Source organism: Phaseolus vulgaris, chromosome 7 (genome assembly GCF_051622355.1).
Source record: "Phaseolus vulgaris cultivar YP4 chromosome 7, ASM5162235v1, whole genome shotgun sequence".
NCBI classification, from domain to species: domain Eukaryota; kingdom Viridiplantae; phylum Streptophyta; class Magnoliopsida; order Fabales; family Fabaceae; genus Phaseolus; species Phaseolus vulgaris.
The window spans coordinates 49556266-49583963 of NC_143504.1; the positions used below are offsets into that span (position 1 = coordinate 49556266).

Here is a 27698-nt window from a genome sequence, read left to right on the forward strand (position 1 = left end):
TAGGCGAGGGGAAAATATGTGTACTTCCACAGCCATACTGTTGAGTAAAATGTCAAGCACAAAATATGAATGTCAATTGAGGGGCATAAAGTGAAGCAACAAAATTAGACTCACTAGTAAGCAGGCAGGAGTTTTCAAAAGGCTCCTTGCCCTCAAACGCTCTTGCATGTAGGATCAGGTAACGTTAGACAAAAAGAAACTGAAAAATTCCAATCCATTTGAAATGAATATAACGCTAGACAAGAGATGGCATATTTTGTGCTTCACTTGAGCTCCGTTTGGACTTGTGCTTTGATTTCTTTTCCCGCTTCTTGCCCCTGTAAACAAAGCCAAAGTTATTAATACAGAACAAAAGGTTTTTTCTTTTTGGTGGATTTGTAGGCCGGCATGTAATTCAATATAAGGTTGAAGGAAGTACTCGTCGTGAGAGCTATGACCCCAACAAGACTTCAGTTTTCGGTTGATATGCTTCAATTCCTTCTCAGACGGAATTTTGTATTTTTTAACCTGCATACATATCCAATGCCACAATGGTCCACATGTAAAACAGAAGAAAAACCACAATTGCTGCCTAATACAAAATGTTTATTCGGAATTTCACATCAGTAGTTCAGTTTAATCACAAATATCAGAATAAGAAACAATTACACAAGAATCAATTGCATGCAGTGATTCATCAAGCTCGGCCATTGTATGCATGGAATTCTGACGGGAAAGAATGCTCCCAAGATAACTGCAATTAAGTGTCGGCATAAAGACATAAAGAGTGAATATATACCACAATAACACATCTCAGGCAGGCCATTTTGTTACACGACTTTGTAACAGATAATAAAAGGGAAAAGAACAGGGGGAAGGTTCAGAATAAATTATCGGAAATAAACATGTGAAGCAATTATTTGTACCTATCGAAGTCAACGACTTTGTGCAGTGCATTTGAGTTACCCAGAGCAGCCAAGGCCAACTGCATCAGAAGAACCAAACAGGTAGGGTTAGATTTTGATGTAAAATGGTTTAAAACAAAGCTGAAGTAGAATATTGATCTAGATTGACTAGAAAATGTTTAGTTGCAAATCAGTAATTGAGAGGTATAGCTTAGGTTTTTTGTTTTGCTGATGATATGGAAAACCTGGCAAGCATATTTCTAATTTTGAAACAATCAACTGATATTAAAGAATAATGATAACGGTGAATCAATATATATGTGAAGTGATTAATGGGTGACTAATCTTTCTTAAATTTAGTTCATTAATTTTCACTAGCCTGGGTTGTGATTTGTGACATGATTACTTGATTTTGGATAGTACACTGACCTAAATTAATTACAAAACATGCAATTTTTTTATTTGAAATCCTTCCTAAAGGCAAAAGAGAACAAGGAAAACTTGTGTTGTGGCTGCTGTCAGTAACAAAAACACTGCTAAAGGGACTCTCTCTCTCTCTCTATTTGTCTATATATATAGATAGGGAGATTATTTTTAGAATACCTGCCCAGGAGGAAATAAAAGTGGTGCATCTGTAAGCATCATTTTATCAACTTCCAACCTTGCTGTCTCTTGCAAAGTCTATATAACATCAACAAAAAATTATCAAATGCCAGTGAACATGCCCAAATAAAAAAGATGCATGAAGTTTTTATACCTAGGGAAGTACATCGGTTAAACATATACAAAAAACATTGCTCCGGAAGAGAAGGGAATATAGGAGCCCATCAATACACACATATTGGAAGTTCATCATGAAAGAATCAGATGTGAGAATGGCCCACGTTGACCTCTTCACACCTTTCATTTCATATGTTCCGAGTGTATAGAAAGAAATTGCCCCAATAACTTTTGTTTTTATGGTCCTTTATACTCAATATTTTGCTAAATGCCAATTAAAAATAAAGAAATATATTTACATTTCAAGTAGAACAATGATGGATGGAGACCATTTAACTGCAAGCTATGCAGTTCCCAAACATAAATTATTTAAATTCATTATGTTTTAGAATAAATTTTAGTTATAGAAAACGAATGACTGGGTATATTAAAAAAATATTCTAGTGCTTAAATTTTAGAGATATTTGAGAAAAGAAAGCAAAATTATGCTTGTTTACAATCATAAAAGACAGTTCTAAAAATAGACAATTATTACTACAAAACTATTAAAAATGCCTACTAACTAATTTTCAATCAAATTTTAGATTCTTTTCAGCTTCTTACTATTTTGAAAAGTTGAAGCACATGCATGAAAATCTTAGTAGTGATTTATTTGAAAATAGTTACTTTTATGAAAAGAGCAAGTAGCAAACAGCCCCAATTACCACCAATTGTCACAGAAATGGGGGGTGGGAGCGAATGTTACAAGACAGTCTACAAATAAATAAAAAGCAAAAAGAGTTCCATCTACTCACAGTCACAACAATGTGCTCAGCAAGATATCAATCAATTTCGTTGGACAATAGGAATATAAGTAAGTACCTTGAGCATTTGAAGCTGATCATCACCAGCATTGCAAAATTCCTGTCTATGCCGATAGATATTATTTTTAGCATAAAATAAAATCACTAAAAAAACACAGTTTATATCAGCCAAGTCATGAAATTACTAATCCAGAAAAAGAGTAACTGTGATATTTATTAACTTTCTGAGATGCAAAAATAATTTAATAAATTTAACATTTTAAAAAAAATCCACTCAGGCCAACCAGACAAACCTCCATATCATTTATAAAACCTTCAACTGAGCGATATGGTGCGTAAACAATTAGATCAAATTCCAAACTCGGCAAAACAAGGATTTCATGTCAAAGATGAACAAAAACAAAAAATGAGAAATAGATCATTTTCTTATTTGGGGCCTATCCATGCCTGATAAACTATCATCTCATTATTGAGAATCATTTGATGATCCTGTGAGATCCCCTTACCAAGCTCCTCAGCTGACACATGATTTTCTTCTATCTTACAAGCAGCATATATGCAGGTCAACCTGAGAAAAATTCAGTCTGATACACTGAAAACTAACAAGTAAAACAGAAAGATTGAAAAAATATATATAAATAACCATACAATCCATCAAACTTATGACAGCTAAACAGGTGATCACTCAAACCAAACCATACAAAATAAGGAATTAGATCAAAAGGATAAAAATATTAACCAAAAGAAAAACTAATGATCAATCCACAGAAAGTATGTGGCGCACCAGGTGCAATCATCCAACCAATATCAACATCTAAAAATAAATAAAGTAACAAAGTCCCTATAATTATGAATTTAAATTCCATCATAATATTGTCAAAAGTACAAGTGTGATCTTCATCTTTAGACTAGAGGTTCTCATAAGACTGACTGAAAGCAAATCTTACATAATATGTTTTGGTTGATGTTCCATCACCGACCATTGTAGATAGAATCTTTTAAAATAGATGAGGGCTGTTGCCTGTATATTCCAAACTAATTAAAAAAAATGATAATAGAAAACAGTGTTGCCCTAATCAACTCATCACAGACTGCTTTACAAATCACAATTACATTTAAAATATCTGGAGGATGGCTTGCATACCTGGATTTTATGAGGGAAGCGAAAATTGTTACATACTTCTTGTAGCTTGTTTTCATAAAATACCCGTATGCATTGTTCTTCTTCAATACTAAGAGGTTTTGTCCGAGAATGCTTCTCACCTAACGAGAAATACTACCCATGTGAACAGTAGAAAATAGAAACTCACAGACAATCAGGGGGAACCAAAACATAATGAAACACTTTGAAAACAATTATTAAAAGACACATTATTGTCTACATATTGAGATAAAAGTGAATCAAATTTGTGGAAAAGACATTACCAGTGTCTTTTGCAGTCATCTGGGGTTCAGGATATGACAATGAACCATCAACATCTACTTCCATTAGAGTTGCACCATACTTGTTTAAGAGATTAATAGTCATCAGCAGCCAAATAACAAACTTTTATAAAATATTATACAGTCGTTTATATGGAGCTTATTTAAATTTATGACTCCCACAGGCTCTTTTTAGGTTGTCCAGAAATTTCTTGGTGTACCATATCAAAATAAACCCTTCAAATAACTTATTCCAGCAGTTTATCGTCAAATTTATGGCATATGTTCTAATGTGACAAGAGCTTCTTAAATAAATCAAGTTGTGCACCCAAACCCACCAACCCAATTTCTGTCTACAAGTTATAAGGAGAAAACAGCACCCAAAAGGTCACATTGTTCACAAAAATATGCAACAACAAATACTATAAGGTTGTATGGTCCTAAAGCTTGCTGGTTAAAACTTGCATTAGTTTATGAAGATAATTATAAGGCAAGGGAAAAGTCTGTATACCTTCTCTAGAATTTGTTTGGCTCTCTGATTAGCTGCTTTATATTTCTCAACCTAAAATCAAAATAGATATAAGAAAAATGAAACAGTAAACTGTACAAATAATATAACATAAAATAGATTTTCTATTTCCCCTCCCCTAAAACTCCCTCTTGCACAGAAAAATTATGTCAGCCTCATTTGAGGTAGCAAAAGTGATTATGAATCTTGATTTTAAATGAATAGCAAAGGCAGAAGCGAAGAAAATTACCAGCTGTTGAGGGGAGAAAATCCACTTCACTCGATGAGTAGAGGTCATAAAATCAGCCATGGAGAATGAGAGCCCTAACTGAACTGCTTTTACTGTTTGATTCACAAATGAAAAAGGACAAGCACAGATTAAGGCCGAGGTTCTCCAAGCTGAGGTCGTCAGATAGCAATGTCCGTGATGAGGAACCTTTAGAAATCAACATTATCAAACATAGGAAATTTAATCGGTAAGTATTGTTGAATACCTAAAACCAAAACTAAAACTAATAAAAGAAATAACCATATATGTTTTTCTTTTAGAATGACATATTACAACTACAATGAAGGACTCTATGGCCATTAAAGTATTAAAAGAAAGGTTTTCAACTGATTCTGAGATTTTTAACCATATAAGGGGTAAGTTAAAACAAAGGTATTAGGGGTAAGTTAAGACAAAGGTATAAAGTTATAAAACTAAACAAGATGATGAGGAATTTAGGTCACTATTACAGGATTTTGTATTAAAATGCACTAAAAAATACAGTTGTTCCGGCCTCCCACAAAGCATCAAGTGTGTAGGAAAATACAAAATAATTCAGCAATTGCGAATTATACATTACTCTCCGTTAACTAGTATTCCAGTGTCAGAGTGAATAACAATAACACATGAATATTAGACAATCTTCTTGAATTTAAGGATAAGATATCTGGATGGATAGTTATAAAAATCTATACATATATGCAAACTATTGGCAAAGAAAGAGACAATAAATCATCTTTTACGATTTTATTTCTGTAAACCCTACTGTTGAAGCAATGTCATAGCAGACTTTGGATCAGGGTAGAAGATACCAAATCAATGAAAATAGCTCTAAGAATTCATATATGCATTCGAGCCCTAACATTGAAAAGAGAAAACGAAAAGGGGCAAGTGCGAAAATAGTGACAAAGCCGCAGTAGTCCAAAAATTGGAGAGTAACAGGCAATATAACAAAATCAACAGAAGACTAGCAGAAAGATTTGAATTATAAAGATTAAAAAAAGTAAGATAACTGAAGTGAGAAGAAAAGTGATTTACAGGGGCAGACGAACAGCGAAGAAGAAAGGGTGCAATACCAGTGGTGGTGGGAAAGATTTGGGAGAAGGGACGCAAATAGAGGATGATTATGTTTTTTTGTATTTGGCTTATTCTTTAACCAGCAAAAACACAGGCATCAATGTGTATTTAAAAAAAATAACTATGTATAAAAAGTATACAATATCTTAATATATATACATTTTATGTAACATATGTTAACTATGTAATCTTTAGTGTGAACTTTTATTTATTTTTCTCATAATTGTATTTTTTTTCTTTTTTCACTCTATTTGTGTGATAAATTATCTTTGTTAAATCCATGGGATCATTGAAAAGTACATCACAAACTATTGACTATATTTAACTTTCATAAATTTTTACAATGTTATTTTACTAACTTCATAACTATGACAGTGATTATGTATCCACTGGTAATAATTAAATGTAGCCCTCTTAGTCTTAGTAACAACTTCTTTTATTTTTTTGTAAATAACTTTATTTATAATGTGATTTTAATTATCTGAAATTTATATCCTTTTATTTATTATGACAAAGTGACACTAATTATAAAAATTATTTAATTATAATTCACTTAGTGTGGTCTAGATTAAGCATTATATATAATCCATTCATAGATTAACAGGTTAAGAATAATATTATCTTCTGGATTGGGTGGAAAGAGAGCACCAAGTAGGCTGCTTCTTCTTGCACCTCCATGCACACATTCTTCACACCTCATATTAAACTTATAAAAGCAAATGCATCTTATTTTTTATGTTATTTATTTTTAAAATTGTATATTTAATTATGTATAATTAGAATTTAGATAGTTTATTATTATAATTTAAATAAATGTTTAGAAATTTTAAATAATTAATTAATTTTTAAAATTGTGTATTTAATTATTTTTAATTGATTATAATTCAGATAATGTAAATATTTAATTAGTTTAAGTTATTAATTAAAAATATAAACAAATATTAATAATAAAATTAAAAAATAATAAAAATAAAAAACCAAAATACATTGAAAAACAATGACACATTGAAAAATAAAAAATATGTAAAAAATGCTTCCAAACAGTTAAAAAAAAAAATTATGCACAAGTTAGAAATAAAATTTGAAAGTTGTTTATGTAAGAATTAATTATGTTTATAATTTTTTTAAAATTTAGCCCAAAAAAAAGTTACTCAAACTTGTTGTAAATTTCCCTGATATATTCGTGTGTGATGCTGTCTCAAGTCATTGTAATTATTCTCCGTTTTGGAATGTGACAAGGTTGCAGTTTTCCTTTGTTGTTATGCTTCATCTTTCATGGGATGATGCACTTCGGTTCTTTTGCTTATATTAGTTTTTTGCATTTTTTTTTTACCTGTGGGACTTGTGACAGCTGCATATTCTGGTTATTCGTGTTGCTCCCTTAACCATTCACACGCATGTAGGGTTAGCTATTTCCATTTGTCGGGTGGTTATTCATGCTCCAATCACATTTATGAAACTTGTTATATATATAAGATTGTCTTTTGTCTAGGTTGAGGACTTCAGTTCTGCTGGTGTCTCAAACAATGGGTGAAATTGTATTTTGGTGCATGTCTTTTTGGACGTAAGTGGATGTATAGAGAATATATCTCTTCATATTTTGTACATTGTTATCATTGGACGATGCTCATGATCCTTTTCATCTTTAATGATTCACGATTTCTTTCATACTGCATGTTGTGTATCCCATTTTTACCTCTTCCTCTCTAAAAAAAAAGCTAATAAAGGAGCTGAACATTTCAGATTTCAAATTTTACAATGATCAAGTAGCTCATATTATTATTATGCATTGTGAAAGTAATATTTCCTGTACTTTTTTGGTTTTAGTTATACATGCTGGTCATGTTTTAATGCTTTTAATTTAATTGTATTATTGGTCAATTTTATTGTGTTTTGCGTGCCAATTCTGATGCAATTATGATCCTTTAGTGCTATTTTCAATGATAAATTTTGAATTTTGTGTTTCTATTTGTATAATATATTTATTCAACAGGCAATTGTGATTTTGGATAAATTTGAATTTTTGTTGTTGTTTCATTAGTTCCATTTTTTTTACTGTCCCTTTTTTTTTATATTAAGGTGTGTTATCTTTAGTTAGAAAAGTGAAGATAATAGAATTTAAATCATTGGTAGTTTTGTTTTTTTTTTTGCATTTTTTATTTATTTATTTATTATTATTATTATATGTATATTTATATTTATTTAAATGAAATATAGATTTATGTGTATTATGTACTAGAGACACACTATAGAGAGCATGATAGTCATGTTATTTAATTTCAAAAATTTTGAGAAAGAAGAGAGATAAAGTGAAGAGCAAAGAGAGAGAAAAAGGGTGATAAAATCCAAAAATTCAAATTTGAAAGCAACAAAAGTTCATGAAAATTGAAGGAATGAAGATATATTTTAGAAAATTAAATTAAAAAAATTGCTTCCAATAGTAATTGACTCAATGCCCATAATACAATAATAAATTAAATATTAATATAAAGACAAAATATAAAAAAAAAATTGAGAGCACTTAAAAAGGAAAACATTTTTATATATAGGTATAAATTATATCTTTGATTTTTATTTTCATTACCTATTATATCATTTTAATAACTTTATGAGTTATATGCTAATGTAATTCTATTTATATAAATAAAACTTAACTATACCGTTACATGTACTATATATTTTTTTAAATAAAATCTTTGACACTAATTCCAATCTTTGACACTAATAAATATTTTTATAACCGTATTACCATCTTATAAATATAAAAAAAGTAATTATTTGAGTATTTATGTGGTTATATATATAATTTTATATTTAGTATCTTGTTCTAGTGAAAATTAAAAATATATTTTCATATAACACAATTGTCTATAATATCGATGTATAGTTTATATTATCTTCGCTTATTGTATGATTTGTAGGGATATTAAGTATAGTTATTTACACTATTTTAAACTCTAAACGACGTGAAAAAATGCGAGGATATTTGATTATGGCAAAAGCGTCTTATTGCTGATAAAAAAAAAAAATATGGCAAAAGCGTCTAGGACATGTGTTTTGGTTACATAAAGAAATTATTTCCAAATGTATCAAATAGACACTTGAACTTTGTATTGGTGTTTGTGAGCTTGCAAAGAGTCACAACTCATTTTCCTTTCATTTCAAATAAACATTCTTTTTCTTTTATGATCATTTATCAGATGTATAGTATTCATATGAGGTTACAACATTGAGTGAATCAATGTGATTTGTAACGTTTTGATGAAGTCTAAAAGTGAAGTTGGAGGACTATTTAAAAAAAATGATTGACACTCAGTGCAAACAAAAGTTTAGGTATTGTGTGGTGATCATAGAAAAGAATACATGCAATTATGTAACTTCGACGATTTTTAGTAGCCAAAGGATTTGTTTACAAAGATCTTGTCCAAACACTCAATAACAAAATGAGGTGGAAGAATGAAAGAATTGTCATCCATTGAAGGTGGTATGAGGTGCACATATTAGAGCTCACATGACAACAATATATTGAGAATAGAGACTCTCATATATTCAATATACATTGTCAACAAACACTTTCTAGGTTTATTAAGTATGAAATGCACCTTCAATTCCTTATATATGCAATACTAAGTCTTAGAATTGTTGAATTAACACAAAGTTTTTGGTTGTGTGGCTTATGCTCACTTACACAAACATCAGAGAAGTAAATTGTCTCCTAGCTAAAAGGTGTGTGTTCCTTGGCTATGCTCCTCAACAAAAAAGATATCAATGCTACAATCCACAAACCAAACAAATGTTTACTACTATAGATGTAGTTTTTTGTGAGGCATGATATACTTTTTCTGAGTCTGAAATTCAATAGGAGAATTACAATGAAATTCAATTTGTTATTTCACAAGAAGGTGATACTGAGTCTAGATTAGAAAAAGAAAGTAACAAAGTTGTATAAGGAAATTATGAGATTGTGAAACAATTATTTATCCTTTTTTTCTACCTTCATTTCCTTTATTTTATAAACGAATCTTTATATTTTTATCTTATTTATAAGTTAGGATAAATATATCTTTAAAATAAGATTATTTAACAAGGTTGTTGTCATGAAGAATTATAGATCTGATGGCAGATTCTTCCCAAAATGGAGGGGTTGATGAAAAATCATTCAACCACAACATTCACATAATAAGGAGGTTGAAGACCTATAATTTTGATTTGAGAACTTAATAGCACAAATGAGCCTATTTGAAATTTTGTCTATCTTTCGTGGGTCTAGTATAGAAGACAACTCTAGGATGAAAAAAATATACATAATATCTCATATAAGACATCCACACTACGGAACAACAACCAGAGTTTTGAGTTAGAAGAATATAAAAATACTGAATTCTAGCAGACTTCTACAAGGACAAGTCATCATTTTTTTGAATCAGACTTTAGTTTGAATAATTGTATAGAATATCATGTATTGGATTAAGTAACATAAAAATTGTGCAATGTATTTAAATAAGGTATACTAGATTTTTGAGCTTGTATTTGAAATAATGTAGACTAGGATTATAATTAGGATTTTTAACCTAATTAGAGTTCCATCAAGATTACAAAGGATAAAGGATAAAAGAGAAATCCTAGTCTGGTCATTGATTATGTGAAAAGCGTGCATAAGGATTTGAAAACTTGTCTTTTACTTGAAATGTGTGAGTAGTCATTTAACACTATTACATATATATACTATTAAGAAGTGGAAAAAATGTATTCTCAAGTTATTTAGTAATTATAACTATTGAACCATTAGGATTTGGAGTTAGATTCTCATTAATGATTAATGATCTTCTATATGATAACTTATGATTTATTTTTTCATGACTTAAGAGTATAGTTTGTTTGACATTAAATTACATAACCTTTCATTTTTTTCGAACTTCTGTGAAATTACTGTAGTAGAGACAGTGTTCTTAACGAAATTGAATTATTATAATTTAAATAAATATTTAGTAAGTTTAAATAATTAATTAAATTTTATTTTTAATTGAATACAATTTATATAATTTAAATAAATATTTGATTATTTTATGTTATTAATTAATTTATCATTGTAATTAAACAAATATTTAATAATAAATTAATAAAATTGAAAAGCCAAAAAGATTAGAAAACTTAAAAATATTGAAAAATAAAAAGTATATATAGAAAATGCTTCAAAACATTATTTTGATTAAAAAAAACTAAAAATTATGATTTCAAACTCAGACTTCAGTTAAAAAAAATAAAAAAAAAATATTAGAAGTAGTTTTTGAATGCACAACACAATTTTATAATTTTTTAAAATTTAGCCGGAGAGAAAGTTACCCAAACTTGTAAATTTCCCTATTATATTCGTGTGTGATGCTGTCTCAAGTCACTGCAATTATTCTCGGTTTTGGAATGTGGCAGGGTTGCAGTTTTACTTTGTCGTTATGTTTCATCTGAGTTTGTTTCGGGAACGATGCACTTCGGTTCTTTTGTTTATATTATCGTTTTGTGGTTTTTTTTTTCACCTGTGACACCTGCATATTCTAGTTATTCGTATTGCTCCCTTAACCGTTTCACACGCATGTAGGGTTAGCTATTTGCATTTGTCGGGTGGTTATTCATGTTCCAATCACATTCATCAAACTTGTTTTATATAAGGACTTCACTTCTGCTACGGTATCTCAAATAATGGGTAAAATTGTATTTTACTGCATGTGTTTTTGTACGTAAGTGAATGTATAGAGAATATAGTTTTACACTTTTCAAATTTTACATTCTTAATTAACTACTTTTATTAATTCTTTATACTTTATATCTTAATTAAATAAATTAATTTCATATTTTATTATCATACTTAGTTCTTAAACAGATGAGTGTTAAAATAGTTTTTACATTTGGAAATTTGATTCCAGCAGCTTTTTTCCAGTTTATTATATGTAGGTGTCTCAGTTTGTGGTGTGTTCTTTCCTTGAAAAGGTTTCCAAACACTTTATCATTGGAGTATGGTCATGATCCTTTTCATCTTCAATGTTTCCAAACACTTTGTTGCATGTTGTGTACATTTTTTACCTCTTTCTCTCTAAACAAAACTAATAAAGGAGCTGAACATTTCAGATTTCAAGACTTTCAAATTTTACAAACTGAGTTTACAATTATCAAGTAGCTCATATTAAATATTCGTTGTGAAAGTAATATTTCCTGTACTTTTTTGGTTTTAGTTATGCATGCGGGGCCATATTTTTAATGCTTTTATTTGTATTATTGGCCAATTTTATTGTGTTTTGCGTGCCAATTCTGATGCAATTCTGATCATTTAGTGCTTTTTTCAATGATAAATTTTGAACTATGTGTTTCTGTTTTTATATATCTTTACAGATTAGAAAAAACTTGTGATTTTTGGTAAATCGGAAATCCTAATTTTGTTGTTTCTTTAGCCCTATTCTTTTTTACAGTCCTTTCTTCTCTTTTTTTTTTATATATATTAAGGTGTGTCATCTTTTGCTGCCGGCAAGTGACGATATTAGAATATGGGCTCTTTGGTTTTTATCTACATTACCTATCATATCATTTTAATAACTTTATGAGTTAACCTAATGTAGACTAAGATTATAATTAGGATTTTTAACCTAGGGTCCATTGGATTTACAAAAGGTTCAAAGAGAAATAAGTCTGGTCACTGATGATGAGAAGCAAGTTATTTGTAATTATGACCATTGGACCATTAAGATTTGGATTTAGATCCTTATTAATGATATTGTAATTAATGATATGATAACTTGTTTATGATTTTTTTTCATGACGTAAAGAGTATATTAGTATATATTAAGAAATGAACTTAAGTCTCTAATTGATTTGAGATCTCTAATAAATTTTCTACTAAACTACCAACTCGTACGTAAAATTATATATTATGGATAGTCCGACAACTAAAATGAACTTTAAACTTAACTCAATTCTATAAAACTGGGAGTTAAGATTTACATAAACTTATATAACTTTTAAATTATAAAACCTTTCATTTTTTTGAACTTCTGTGACATTAAACATTATAGTATAGAGAGTCTTCTCAACGGAATTGAATTGAGGTGAGAAGATATAGTATTGTTATGTTTTGTTGACAAAGACAAAAACCAAGCTACAAAACTAAAATTCTCCTAATTGAGTCAAATAAAAAACGAAACTAAAAATTGTGCCATTGAAGGAATCCCCATTGTGGTCACAAGGGGTCACGAGAAAAAAAAAAGCAGGAGCAGAGCCTGTGGGGGGAGGGACTCCAAGCTGTAATGTTGGTCAGATTACAAAATGGAAAACATTTTCATAGTTTGAAGAAACAAAACTCGTATATATGAATTAAAAAATAATATGAAGAAATGAAAATCAACACATAATTAAATTCAAATTAACAGTGTTGAACAAAGTTTTTTTTTTTTTTATCAAAATAATGTATTTTTTTATGATATTTATTGAAATGGATAATTTTTTATTTTTTCATATGAAAATTGGTAAGTCATATTTAGAAATATGACTTTAAAATGTAGAAATTATATATATATATATATATAATTAAAGTCGTGTTAAAATATATGATTTATATAAAAATAATATCAAATTTATTAAAATTGTGAGACTAAAGATAACTTTAGGTTTTATTTTATTTAAAGTCATAATTTGGATCATGGCTTTAAGTTTAAATTCTTTTTGAGATTTTTTTATAAAAAAATTAAAGTCACAAGGTTAAATACAATTTTTTTTAATATCATTAGAAATTAAAACATTTCATAATATTATATGTTATTACAAACCTCACTTATAAAGCAGATTTTACAAAATGAGTTAAACTTAAAATATTCCCTTTTTAGATACTATTAGAGTTATTTAAGACCATTTATTGGGAGCTCTCATCTTCCACAATGTATGTGTTAGAGATCATTAAGTTAGTAAATAGCTTGATGAGTCGCAAAAGTTCATTAAGAAAACTGGTTGAAGAAAAACAACAATGATTAGAAAGTTATTAGCATGAATAGCATTAGATTAGTCTCTCTCTCTTCTCTCTCTCTCTTCTCTCTCTCTCTTCTCTCTCTCTCTCTAGATGGTAATAGCAACAGGAATAGCATGAATCCAATGACGGTTAGGCGTTTTTGTTTTGACGTTTGTGTTGTTGTTTTCCCGTTTTAGAACGGTGGGCTGGCAGGGGCACGCAATTTTACTGCGGACTCTGTTTTTTTTTTTTTCTCTTTGTTTCCCTCTCTCTCTTCCTTTATTCTCTCCCTATTTCTATTCTTTTCTTCTTCAATTTCATTTCATCTCTCTCTTTCTTCCTCCATTTCACTCTTCAACCAACACACTCCACAATGCACCACCATCCTATATATACCAACACCTCATAACCTAAACTAAATTCAACATGCTTTACTTGCTTCATTGCTGCATTATTCTTTGAACAATTCCTTCCACTCTTTTTTACTCGTAATCCAATTTCTCTTCGTTTCTTTTTTTTTTTTTGTGTCAAACTGAACTCTCTGTTTCTACTTTCGTCTTTCTATTGCTTCTTTGATGGAGCTACTGAGTTTTGTTCATTCCAGGTACTGAATTCTCGATCCAGAAGCTCGGTTCACAGTTCGGAGTTTTCGAGTTTCGAGTTTTGTGACTTTTCGTCGCGGAGAAGGTATGCATGCAGCACTGCTGGCGTTAGTATTGAGGTCACCTCTGCTCTGCTATGATAGATTGTTCCGATTGTTAGTGTTGGTTGAGTTTGCAGGTTTTGGTGCTGGAGAGAGCTATGAGTTTAGGCGTGGAAATGTTCGGGTCGAGTAGAAGGCACATGAGCGGTGGGCCTGTGGGGCCCGTTTTGATCCCGAAGCGTTTTGTCTGGCCTCACGGAGGAAGAATGGTGTTTCTAACGGGGTCTTTCACGAGGTAAGAACTTGTATTCTTGAATTGTTTATTGCCACGGTGGTTCTGTTGTGGCCGTTTCGTTCTTAGATACGCGTGTGTGCATTAATGAACATGGGAAGTGTGACCGTGTGACGGTGTAAGTGTGTCACTCACTGCCACTTTGATTGCTTTTTTTGGCTGTTTTCTAACTTTTTGGTGTTTGTTTTTTTTAATTGCACAATATAATTAATTTAAATATGTTCACTTTTTTGTACACAGATGGACAACAGTACCCATGTCACCCATGCAAGGATGTCCGAGTGTATTTGAAGTTATTTGCGGCTTAATGCCTGGATATCATCAGGTTGTTTGGCGTGGCCTCTTTGAATTTTGCAAACCTCAGGAATTAACTTATAATAAAAAAAATTACGTCTTGTTCCCTTATATGGTCAACGGCATGTAGGTCAGAATGCACCTCTTTCCGTTGATCAGAGTAGGGGATAATGAGATCACTGTCACTGACAGAGAAAGGATAAAGAAGGAGCTTGCATGTGAATTAATTCCTTTAAATAATTAGATTTTAATGCGGTAGAATAGTCAAAGAAACAAGTAAATAACTTCATGATGATATTTATCTTTCTTAAGGAGTTTTTATAACTTATAACCATATTTATGGGTTAAAAAGTGGCATGGCCCTCATATGAGTTATAATAGTTGTCTTGTCTTCTTTTTATGCAGTAAATACGATTTTAAAATTAAATGTCAATGGATGAATTTTAAAATCGAGAACTTTTTGGTAATTTGCATCATTCAAGAAAGTCATATAAGCAATTTTTTCACAGACAACATGGGCGTCTAGATTGTAGGTTAGATTAAAAGGTGTTGTTGATGTTACCATCTAATCTAATGCTTTAAGTTCTGTGTCTTCCAAATGGAAGATTAGACTACCTTCTATCTACAACTTTGATAATATGACTCTTGAGAATGACGCATTGCTGCTCAAGCTACCCATTTACAAAATATTTTATTATGTCATGTTGATTCACATCAATTTTCCAAATCTAAAAATTGAAAGCCTGTATTAACTTTTATTCTTACTGTTTGTCATCCCATAAAAAGAAGAACTGACATATATAATCATGCCCTTTTCAAAGATACATTGAAGGTGCAAGTGCTTACGTGGCCTATTGGAGGATTGAACCTCTTGCTGCTTCATTACATCCTCCTCCAATCAATAGATTGGAGCAGATGAGATATAACTTCACCGAGAACTAAACCCTTTTTTTTTTATTAAATTTGATTCATTTGAAGGAGCAATTTCTGACGTTATTGATTTTTCTAAAATTTTGTTTGGCTGATGCTTTGGCCTAGCTCAAATGCCAAGGACAAACAGTGATTTGGGTAGAACTTTTATTCAATCCCTTGAAAAGCAAAAAAAAAAAGAGTGTAGGGGTTCAGCTTTATGAGCTATTCTATGAATTGACACGGGTAATACACTCTTGATCAGTTATGAATTTTTTCAGTAATATATAACTTTATTATGATCTTTCTATTTGTATTCGTTCTTTCCTTGGGAATCAATTTCTTTATTGTAGGTGAAAACATTTTTATAGTTACATTTATGGACTGTTAGAATTTAAAAAGAATATGTAATAGTGTATTGATTGTATCTTAGCATAATTTAGAGCATCTTTGATTACCTTTCAAGATTAGTTTCATATTTCCCTGTTACATCATGATTTGTTTCCTGATATAATTAACATTATGATATAGTATTACTGTATTAGTATAAGTGTGCCTTGTATTTTATATCATCTTGTAACACGTTAAAATACACCAGAATTTATTCAAACTTTGTATTCTGTCAACTTCCTCCTTCAATAATTAAAAACATAATTTCAATATGATATTAGAGTGGCAACATGCTCCTTGACTGGTCATGTCATTATTCTGCTGTGTAGTTTCCTTAAAATCTGATTACTCCCTTTTGCCACTGCTGGCAAATTTTCCTGTGGCCCCCAATTTTTTGTCATAGATGCACTATAGCCTCATTCTTAGTCCTTGTCATGGTTTGGCCATGGTCAGTTTTTGTACCAGATGTGATCTCTCACCCCCGTTTTTGTCTTGGACATGGTCTGGCCTTGCTAGTCTCCGTCCCTGAAGCTCTTGCTCTTCAGTCCCAAGTAATCTCACTTTGTCTCTATCCAAAACCATCTGATGTTCGTCATAATGTTTTATTTTCACAGCTGATTATTTGGGTAACTTAGTTTTACCAGTGAGTCATGTACCAACGGATTATTGACAAACGGGCTGATTCTACCAGCCTCCTACTGAATCATTCTAATGGTGATTTCTCCAATCTGACCGATAAGTCATGCACCTGGTCATGCAACATTCCAGCTAACTCTCTAGGACGGCAATCATTCCAGCTATGTTCGGTAGAGTCCATATTATATTGAAAGGGTTTATTTGAAACAACCATAAGCTTAAACTTGAGTAAGAGTGTAAGAATATATGAACATATCCAATAAGCTTTAGATTATTAACCTTAATAAGCTTTAACTGGAGAGTGAGTAATAGAACATGTGAAGAATATCAACAGTATCTTAATTTATCTTGGAAGAATAAGAGTATCTTAAATCATGTGTTTGGATTAGTTTCCATTTTCTTTATTTAGTTTTAGCTATGATATAGTATTCGTATAAAGAAGGGTCAGCGCTTTGTGCTCTGTAAAAATATTGAACACAAAAAAATTGAGAATTTGATTCAAGATCACCATTCTCTTACTTCCCTCCAACAATACCTTAAGCCCTATATTTTCAACAAGGACATTTAGTAGATTTGGTTCTTATAATTTGAACAGGATTAAAAATTTAACTCATAGCATATTTGGCATGAATACATTTCGTTATGTTAAATTTTTTCGATCAACCGTTATGTTAAATTTTGATGTTTGTTCTATATGATGACATAACTTGTAGCTTTGTTTTTGCTTTTTCTTTGACGCTTTTTACATTCTGGCTTGTAATAATCCCTAATTTGTTTCTATTTTTGTTTAATATAATACAGGTGTCTTGCAAAGTATCTGATATTTAAGGAAAGACTATAATATGGAAGCATATTTCTTTTATTATTACGGTTATGACATTGTTTCCTCTTCTGTGCAGTACAAATTCAATGTAGATGGTGAGTGGCGGCATGATGAGCATCAGCCATTTGTATATGGGAACTTTGGGATAGTGAATTTTTATTTAGTGAGACAACCAGTTATTTTACCTCCTATCTTAAGTGCTGAAACAACTGGTCGATCCCACATGGAGGTTGACACTGATGTCGTTGAGCATGTGGTGAGTTTTTTCTCCCTTACGATCTTTATCGCCTTGTACTGTTTCATATATGATTATGCTTGGATAGTATTATAAAGAATATAGACTATTACTCGTGGATGACAGTTATAATTATCTTCATGCTTAAAGTATATTTTCTTCTGTTAGCATAATGCAGCATGCATGCATTTTAGTCCTACTTGGACATTTTTATCATGTCTGAAACTGCCTATGTAGGAGACGTTTCTGACTTTGATGAAAGGCAAGAAGATGCTGATGTGATGTAACTTGAGATTTTAAATTATCAATTCATGACTATTCCTCACCTTTCCCGAATCCATCCAAAAAAAGTGCAAGATCCTTCTTTGCTTGCAAGAGGATAGGAATTTTGAGCTTACTTGTAACAACCATATATGTGATAGTAAATTTGTTGCTAACAGGGTCATGGCAATAGTAAATCCCATCTCATTAAATTACCGTAGTTAGAATTTAAGATGACAATTATCTATTGGTTAGAAGAAATAATGAAGATTTATTTACTTTTAAGGTGACTTATTTTCCTTTTATGATGATGTAAAACCAATCTTTAGCCTTCATCTTTCACAAGCTTTTGGGATAATTGGTATTTGACATGGTATCAAAGCCTCTTATGAGTTATGGCCAAGTGGTTGGGATTTCAATCCATCACACCCTCACTTTTCAAAATAAAAAGTTCAATGTCAGCAAAGAGTATAGTAGACTAATGCATGTCAAGCTCAAAGGGCACTTGTGAAAGGGAGTGTGCAGCAGTAAAAAATTATAAAACAAATTAAGAATAATGAAATCTAGGTAATGAGTCTTGTTCTGCACCCAATCTTAAGCATTCACTTAATAGCTTAAGTTTATTGGAACAATTAATATTTAAACAGCCTTGTTCCTCTTACCACAGTGACATAGCAAAAGGAAATCACTAGAAGAAACTTATTCTTAAAGGATTATTTTACTAATTTTCAAGGTCAAATGTGTTTACCTGATTCCTTTAAGGATTTTCCTTTTCTCGGTGAGAGATATTTTTTTGTGGACATTCCCTTGCCCATTTTGTGGAACAATTTCTTCCGTTTAGCTTCAAAGGCTTTGGTAGAACTAAGGAGGGAAAGTCTCTTCGAGATATTTTAGGAAGTTTCAGATTTTATTGCTATTGTTTTTTAATTCTGTATATCGGTTGTATCATGTTTATATTACTAACATATCAATCTCACAATCTGAAGGATTTGTTTCTAGACAATGCTTGTTTCCAAATTTATCCAACAACTAATGTATCTATGCATATATATAAGATGTAAGATTGTTACTAAGTATGCTAATCAACTTAAAGCTTTGTGGATGTAATTGGATGGATCACTACAGCGTCATTAAGGCCAAGTGTTCCGAGGATTCAACAATTCTAGGAGAGTATATTAAACAGGATCGGGTGTATGATTTCTTGGTAGATCTAAACCAAGAATATGATCAAGTCAGAATTCAAATATTGGGAAGGGAGAAAGTTCCACGACTCAATGAAGTCATGGAAATTATTTGGAGTGAAGAAAATAGGAGGAGTCTAATGCTAGAGACTCCTATTTCAGAAAGTTCAGCAATGGTTGCTGAAGGAATAACAACCATGGTTACAGACGAAAGTAAAGGAGGCTAACTTACAAAGATGGAAAAGAAAAATGAAGGAGTATGGCGTACTTATTGCAACAAGCCACGCCACACTAGGGACAAATGTTGGAAGTTGCATGCTAAACCGTAGAACAAAGATTGGGGATACAAATGGGGTCCTCCAAAGAGAGGAATTCAAGCAGTTCATGTTGCTGCTGTTCCTGAAAAATCAAGGAGGATCTTTATTCACCTCAATTATGAGGAGTTAAAGAGAGTAAGGTCCTTCCTTAGTAAACTAGAAAAACCCACATGTATGTGTTCATTAACATATTCTAGCAAGTTACCATTTTCTGTTGGATTTAATGTCTCAAATACACCTTCACCCACTACTAGATTTTAGACTCTGGAGCCACTGACGTATGACACCTCTTCCTAAATTCTTTTCCACATATTCCCCTAGTAACAAAAAATTTCCACGACTGATGGAAACATGATAATGGCAGCTGGCCAAGGAGATGTTCAAATAAACCCAACCATAATTCTGAAAATGTGCTACATGTTTCTACATTGTCCACAAACCTGATATTTGTACAAAAACTTACCAAAGATCTCTCAAGTAATGTGATTTCTACATCTATACTTACTGCCACTTATTTAATTAACAAATTGCCTTCTACCATTTTGTCTTTAAAAACTTCAATGGAAGTTCTACACCCATTCTATCCACACATAACACATACACTTAAGTTTTCACCTAGATTACTTGGGTGTGTCATTTTTACATGTTCACAAATAGCAAAGGGGAAAACTTGACCCAAGTGCTACTAAATGTGTTTTCTTAGGATATTTTGTCACACAAAAAAAGGTATAAATGCCTTCATCCTCCTTCCAAATATTTGTGTCAAGGGATGTTACCTTCAATGAGCAAGTAAGCTGTTTTAATCATCCTCATCTTCAGGGGGGAAGTTTAAGAGAAGAAAATTATAAGCCTTTTATATTCTAAAATCTGTTTTTTGTATAGAAAATGAGGGTCAAAAGAGTAATCCCATTGAAACTGAAGTAGAGAGGGAGGGAGTGGAGGTGGTACAAAATCTTGGATCTGCAGGTCAAAATTATGAATTTGTAAAACCAGTTATCAAACCATATGATGATACAAAGTTTGGAAAAAATTTGGTGTATACCCGAAGAGGAGAGGCCATCCATGATCTACTTCTGTTCAAGATTTCAACCCTATATCATTTACATGAGATAAACGTGTTTGACATTATAAATCTTAATTCTACTAATTGTGATGATCTTACTAGTAATGAACTCCTTTCTGTAGAACCTATTGCACATGTAGACCATAATTTAGATCTCCCAATTGCTCTACTAAGCCACCTTACTCTTTAGCAAATTATCTATCCTTTGAAAAGTTCTCACTTACCCATAAAACCTTTCTCACAAACCTAAATACCACAATCATACATTTTTTTTGCATGTAAGGCATTGACAAAAAAATGGAAACAAGCCATGGATTTGGCAATGGAGGCATTGGAAAATAACAATACTTAGAAACTAGTCATCCTACCACTTGGAAAAAACCTGTTGGATGCAAGTGGGTTTACACAGTCAAATACAAGGCTGATTGGGCTATTGAGAGCTATAAGGTCCGACTGGCGGCTAAAGGATTTCACTCAAACTTATGGAGTGGATTACGTGGAGACCTTTGCACCAGTTGCAAAAATGAACATGGTCAGAGTAACTTTGTCTTTGGTAGCAAACCATGATTGGAACTTGCATCAATTTGATGTGAAAAATGCAATTCTACATGGGGATCTTGAAGAATAAATATACATGGAAGTACCATCTGGGTATACAGGACAAATCAAGGCCCACACATTTTACAAGTTGAGAAAAACACTATATGGGTTGAAAGAGTCACCTAGAGCATGGTTTGGGAAATTCACCAAAATCATGATGAGCCTTAAATATAAACAGAGTCAAAGGGATCACACTCTGTTTATCAAGCATTCTGATTCAGGGGGAGTAGCAGTTCTATTGGTTTATGTGGATGATATCATTGTTATTGCAAATGATGAAAGGAGCAACCAAGGTTGAACCAATGTCTTGCCAAAGAATTTAAAATCAAGACTTTAGGAAAGTTGAAATATTTTCTGGGAATTGAAGTAGTAGCCCATTCCAAGAAAGCGATGTTCATATCTCGACAAAGATACATTACTGATCTGTTACTGGAAACAGGTAAAACAGCCTGCAAACCAACAAGCACACCTATTGATCCAAATTCAAAGTTGGGAAGTGCAGATGATGATGTTGTTGTAGATATAGAAATGTATCAGAGACTTGTAGGAAGACTTATTTATCTATCTCACTAGACCAAATATTGCTTTTGTATGAGTCTAATTAGCCAATTTATGCATCAACCAAAGGAAACACATTTACAAGTTTCTCTTAGAATTGTTCAGTATTTGAAAGGAATACTGGGAAGAGGAATTTTATTCAAAAGAAACAAGAGTGCTAGTTTAGAGGCATATACTGATGCTAATTATGTAGGTTCAGTTGTGGATAGAAGGTCAACTACTTGACATTGTACCTTCCTTAGTGGAAACCGTGTAACTTGGAAGAGTAAAAAATGTATGTATATATATAAGATGTAAGTAATGAAACTGAATAATAGAGAAATTCTTCTTCCAAACATGAGAAGTCTCTATATTGATGCACTGTCTATGCTGTTTTATGGCATGTTTGGCTGGAGGAGAGATATGTTGTATGCTAAAGAACTCTCTTCTCAGCCTCTAGATCTAACAATGGGACTGTCATTTTTCTAGCATCTCTTTTGGGTATAACCTATAATCTATTTAACTGAGTCTTTATAACATATGTACAAAAGGGTTGAAGAACCTCATTCTATTGATAGCTTTGTTTCTTTTGCTTGTTTCTTTCTTATGTAAGATGTTGTTAACTTGTTCTCTCTGGTGTGTATATGTACTTTCTTTCTTTCCTCCAGTAATATTTCTTCTTTTACTCATAAATACAAAAATGATGCCGGAAATTCTTGAATCCTTTAAGCTATGTTTGCTTCAAAAGAAAGAAAGAAAATCTTCGTATTCTATATCTTTTTCTTAAAAGGGTGGTATAATTAGTTTGTTTCCATAATTCTTTTTGGTCTCAAAATTATGTTACACAAAAAAAAAATCTACCTTGACTTTAAAACTTTTTCAGGAAGCTAAACAGAGGATCTCAGAGTCCGATCTGCAGGTCTCACGACATCGTATATCTACTTTCTTGTCTTCACAAACTGCTTATGAGTTGCTTCCCGAGTCAGGCAAGGTAATAATACTTCTTCTCTCTTAATCTTTTAATGTGTCCAACTGGCCGTTCAATAATAGCTTACTTGTTCTTATGTGAAACTCATCTGCTTTAGATTTGATTTGCAATTTTAGGTTGTTGCCTTGGATGAAACTTTACCAGTTAAGCAAGCATTCCATGCTCTTTATCAAGAAGTATGTTTTTTCTTCCCCTAATTACACTAATAATGAACAAGTGTTTATCTTTTTCTTTTTTTTCACATTAGAGAATACACCCAGACTCGTTATGTATGTTTATCTGCTTACAGGGAATATCTATAGCTGCTGTGTGGGATTCTAGCAAGAGCCAGTTTGTTGGAATGCTTAGTGCTATGGACTTCATTCTAGTACTAAAAGAGGTTAGTGAGGAATAACATACTTAATAAAAAATATCACGTCTCAGGTTCCAGTATAAGTAATGAAAAATGAAGACTTGCCAAATTGTAAATAACCACAAAAATTGAAATTTCCAAATGTATATCTTCAACGATGCTTATACTATTGTGCAGTTGAAAGAAATCACAAGGAATATGATAATACTTGATCTATTCTCTTGGTTTATTCATGGCATACATTAATGGTGTAAAACATTATTTTGGTCCAATTACCTATCATTTTGGCTTCACATAAAATTTTATTGATTTTTTTCAAGGAGGGATCCCCTTGATGCTTTGTTCTCTGGAACTTCCAATTTATTTCCCCCTCTCCTTGTTGTATCCTTGTTGAAGCAATAATTTTTTATCTTGTTGAGTTGGTACATACATTAGATTTTTCTAAGTCAATGCGTAACCTAGGAGACGTGAATCCATCGATTGATTGTGATCAAGCAGTTAATAAGAGATATGCAGCCCATACATAAAATTTTCTCTAAAATACGCTCTTATTCAATATCTTTGATTTATAGAGCACTCTTATGGAGAAATACACAGCACGTTTCTGTAAATTCTGTGGCTCATCTAACATGCTTAATTTCAGTTGAGGATTCATGGATCAAACATGACTGAAGAACAACTTGATTCACATACTATAGCAGCATGGAGAGAGGCAAAGGAACAAAAATGCGTAACTGATAGTAATGGGAGAACATACCCTCAACATTTAGTTCATGTAAGTGCAACTGCTACATGCTCCTGAGCAGTTGCGACAAATATTCCACATATCAAATTAATTTTCCCATTTCATATATTTGTGATATTGTTAACTTATTAGGCAAGTTCAAAAGGTTCTATGCTCTGGGAATAGGGAATTAATCAGGGATTCTACAACATGATTGTTACAATTATATTTATTGATCGATGGATACATAGATAGTTAAATTTTATTTCAACATTATAACTTTGAAGAGGTTGCCTGTTAGCCTTGTACGTCCTGCTAATTGTGAATTCTTGTTGTCTTTTATGATTGTATAGTATTTCATGCTATGTTTATACTTATTCTGTAGGCTGGGCCCCTTGAGTGTCTAAAAGATGTTGCTTTAAAAATTTTGCAAAACAAGGTGGCAACAGTTCCTATTATCCATTCCCCTTCAGAGGATGATTCATTTCCTCAGCTGCTACACCTTGCTTCCCTCTCAGAAATACTAAAATGTAAGCTTCTAGATTTATTGGCTATGCATAAACGGTTTGGAACTAATGTATGGACTTACTTTTCAGGTATATGCAGGCATTTTAAGCACTCTTCGGATTCCTTGCCTATTCTTCAGTTACCAATTAGTTCGATACCTATAGGTACATGGGTATCAAAATCGGAGGAATCCAATAAACAGCCACTTGCTATGTTATGGCCACATGCTTCTCTTGGCGAAGCTCTGTCTCTGTTGATTCAAGGTGACCATTCTTCTCTTTCAAAGCGGGTCAAGTCTTTTGTTCTAGCTAGATGTTGAATGGTCATTAATTTTGTTTCCGTAAGTTGCAGTTGTTTTTCCTCCTCAACAAAAGGAATTTTTCAAAGTCTTATATTTAAAAAGTGTATATCACTAAAGGAAGGGAACAGAAAATTAAAAGATAGATCTTTTGGATAGATACATCTGAGTGGGTCAAAACTGCATGATGGGACTCAAATCCGAAAATATCATATCAATTGTATGTTTTTGTTAATCCATCTTACAAAGAAAAAGATATACCACTTCTACCTTGGTATTTTCAAATTTGGAGTTTTTCATTCTTTGGTACGTGAATAATTTTCCCCTTGCAATGGAAGCTAAGAACTTCATAATTCTTGATTTATTATATAGCAAAATACATTTATAATAATTATTCTATATCTTGTGGTATCTTATGTTTGCTGTTCTTTGCAGCTGGAATTAGCTCAATACCAATTGTGGATGTTAATTATTCATTACTTGATATATATTCAAGAAGGTAGAAACTCTCATTTTCTCCTTTGTCCACATGTGTAATTCTCATTTTTATACTTAAAAGGAGATGTTCCTTAAGAATATGTGTCTCTGATGTGTATTGATATTTTCTTCTCAGAGATATTATTGCGTTGGTTAAAGATAAAATGTATGCAAGGATAAATCTGGATGTGTTTAGTGTCCATCAGGTAATCTCTCTCTCTCTCTGAGTTCGTGTGACTGTATTGGTAACTTTTCCTGAACGCTGATGATATTTTGACATTTTGCTCCATTTTACTTTCACAACAAAATATTAATATTTTTAATAAAAAAATTAAAAAAAAAACTTTTTAAAGAAAATATAAGTAAAATGTAAAATGTTAAAATAATTTTTAAAATTAAAAAAATTATAAAAAATTAAAATATTAATATTTATTGAGGTGTAGGGTGGAACATGGGTGTCAAAAAAACATTTTTGTATCTTGAAATATTGTATTTATTTTGTAATGAAAGCTTAATTAATGGAAAATGATAGTTTGACAATTCATGGAGTTATATACTATTGTTTATATGATGTGTTTAAAAATAAATATATATAATAAAAAGTAAATTTATAATTAAATGATATTAAAAAATATTAAAATAATAGTATTGAGAGTCGTAATGTAGTTATATAAAAAATTGGTATTCTGAAGGTATCATTACCCTTCATTAATAGTGTAGTTTGTTTTGTTTTGATGACTCAACTTATTACGTACAAATGTCACCGCAGTCTTTAGTCCTCTACAACTAAAAGTCAATCATTCCTAACCCCTAGCAATGATCATATATCAATGAAATGTATCTCTTATTTTGTTTTTCTTTCCTCCTAATCACTAGTTGCACACGTGTTTTGTGGTATTCGAACCTGAACCATATAATAGCAATATGCCACTTATAGTTGAGCCTGAGTCTGAGTCAGCATGAATATTGGTTAGTTGAGCATTTTTATATTGAAAATATACTTGAGGTTTAGGCTCATCTTGGACAGAGTGAACTCTAGCTTTGGTATTTTAGAGTGTGCTTGAAAATGCGCAAAAGAAAAGGTTTCGTATATTTTGTAAACGCCCTTCATAAATTTCCACTCTTGTTTCCTTCCTCCCATCTTCACTTCTACCAAGCATACATCCCATAGTATAAACATTGAACTCACTCATCCATATGTTTATACACATGAAAGCCATATATAGCTCATTACTTCAACCCCCTCTTTCTGGTAATTCCACAGTGCACGAGAGAATAGTATGCAAGTATTGCATGCTAATAGATTGAGGCCTGTAATTATACCTTCACTGCAGGATGTGCTTGTCTAGCATAGATGCGGTGTTTTTTGTTTGTTACTCATGCAGGCTTTTATTAATGAAAAATTTGACCACATAGTGGTCTGGGGAGCATGTTATGTTCGTTTAGGTTAATTTTTTTTTATTCCCTATCGTTTCGCTCGTTTTCAATTTAGTTTCTATAAGTATTTTCCTTTTCAAATGAGTCCACGTAACAAATGCTTACTAAATAGTCGTATCATCAACTCCTATAAATTGCACTTTCTGTTGCAGGCATTGTTTTTGGCACGAGATGCAGGTTTTCCTTCCGCGCTTCGCAATGGGCCGAGTTATAATATTTGTTTGAGATCTGATTCATTACACAAAGTGATGGAGCGCTTGGCAAACCCTGGTATTTCTTCTACACTAACAATCCTCTCCCCCTTTCTTCATGATGAGGGGTGGGCCAGAAAAAGAAAAAACCAATAGTATATTATTCGTTCACCAATTTTCTTCTCTTTACAGGTGTTAGAAGACTCGTGGTTGTGGAGGCGAGTACCAGGCGTGTGGAAGGTATCATTTCTATAGGTGACATCTTCAGATTCTTGTTAAGCTGCTAATTGGAGAGATATGGCTATCATTTTGCATAAAGGGAATTGCAGTGCTAGCCCAGGAAAGGACTTGTTTTATCAGAACTATTTATTTAATCTGCAGTCATTTGCTTTATTTTGGAGAAGAGTCTGTAATTTGAGGGAATATTAGTTATTTATCCTTTAAACAACTTGACGATGTTATGATTTTCTCCTTTGTGCTGGCACAGATGCTTAATTTGTGTCCTGTGCTAACAGAAATCAAGGAGGAAAAAAAATAAAAGATCTGTAATAAGCTAAATATTTAGCCGCGTGCGGCACATCGTTGGCTGGTCGTAAGTCATAGGTATTGTCATTCCAGAATTTTATGATGACTGCTGAGTTCATGGCTTCAAGTTGCTATGCTTGCATTTTAATGAATTTGTCTTTTCCTTCATGCAACTTGCCTGGTAAAATGGATAGGACCGTAATGATAGTTAAAAGAAACAAATTGTTAATCTACTTATGATACGTTGATACTTCTTGAAAAACTTAATCCACTAGATACTTTTATTAAGTAAATATCTAGTTTTTCTGTTAGGAGTTTTAAATATATCACTCTATCTGATAAAATATAGTTC

The 27698-nt window shown here is 31.8% G+C and overlaps 2 protein-coding genes across 12 annotated transcripts; one reads left to right on the forward strand and one right to left on the reverse strand.

The window, feature by feature from the left end:
• Positions 1-5807, reverse strand: CYCH;1 (cyclin H;1). Of its 10 annotated transcripts, XM_090304998.1 has the most exons (14): positions 5644-5784; positions 4588-4773; positions 4341-4391; positions 3833-3911; positions 3552-3670; positions 3355-3428; positions 2856-2975; positions 2701-2770; positions 2466-2507; positions 1488-1565; positions 906-964; positions 649-733; positions 419-507; positions 1-317 (listed from the first exon to the last, which is right to left on the reverse strand). In XM_090304998.1, the coding sequence occupies exons 2-14, from the start codon at positions 4645-4647 to the stop codon at positions 236-238; spliced, it is 1008 nt and encodes a 335-aa protein (XP_090161124.1). In that variant the 5' UTR covers positions 4648-4773; positions 5644-5784; the 3' UTR covers positions 1-235. The 10 variants fall into 10 exon arrangements, 5 of the variants coding, with proteins under 5 accessions (XP_090161124.1, XP_090161121.1, XP_090161120.1 ...); XR_016523289.1 differs by lacking the exon at positions 2701-2770 and having other exon boundaries at positions 2466-2511; positions 2914-2975; positions 5682-5807; XR_016523288.1 differs by lacking the exon at positions 2701-2770 and having other exon boundaries at positions 2466-2511; positions 2914-2975.
• Positions 5808-13990: 8183 nt separating this feature from the next.
• On the forward strand, positions 13991-27514 carry LOC137828129 (sucrose nonfermenting 4-like protein). Of its 2 annotated transcripts, none has more exons than XM_068634579.2 (15): positions 13991-14154; positions 14271-14353; positions 14429-14604; positions 14842-14926; positions 17730-17909; positions 22731-22838; positions 22952-23011; positions 23125-23214; positions 23831-23962; positions 24297-24441; positions 24508-24681; positions 25152-25215; positions 25330-25399; positions 26783-26900; positions 27014-27514. In XM_068634579.2, exons 3-15 carry the CDS (start codon positions 14468-14470, stop codon positions 27106-27108), a joined length of 1458 nt encoding a protein of 485 aa, XP_068490680.2. In that variant the 5' UTR covers positions 13991-14154; positions 14271-14353; positions 14429-14467; the 3' UTR covers positions 27109-27514. The 2 variants fall into 2 exon arrangements, with proteins under 2 accessions (XP_068490680.2, XP_068490679.2); XM_068634578.2 differs by having other exon boundaries at positions 14447-14604.
• Positions 27515-27698: the final 184 nt, after the last annotated feature.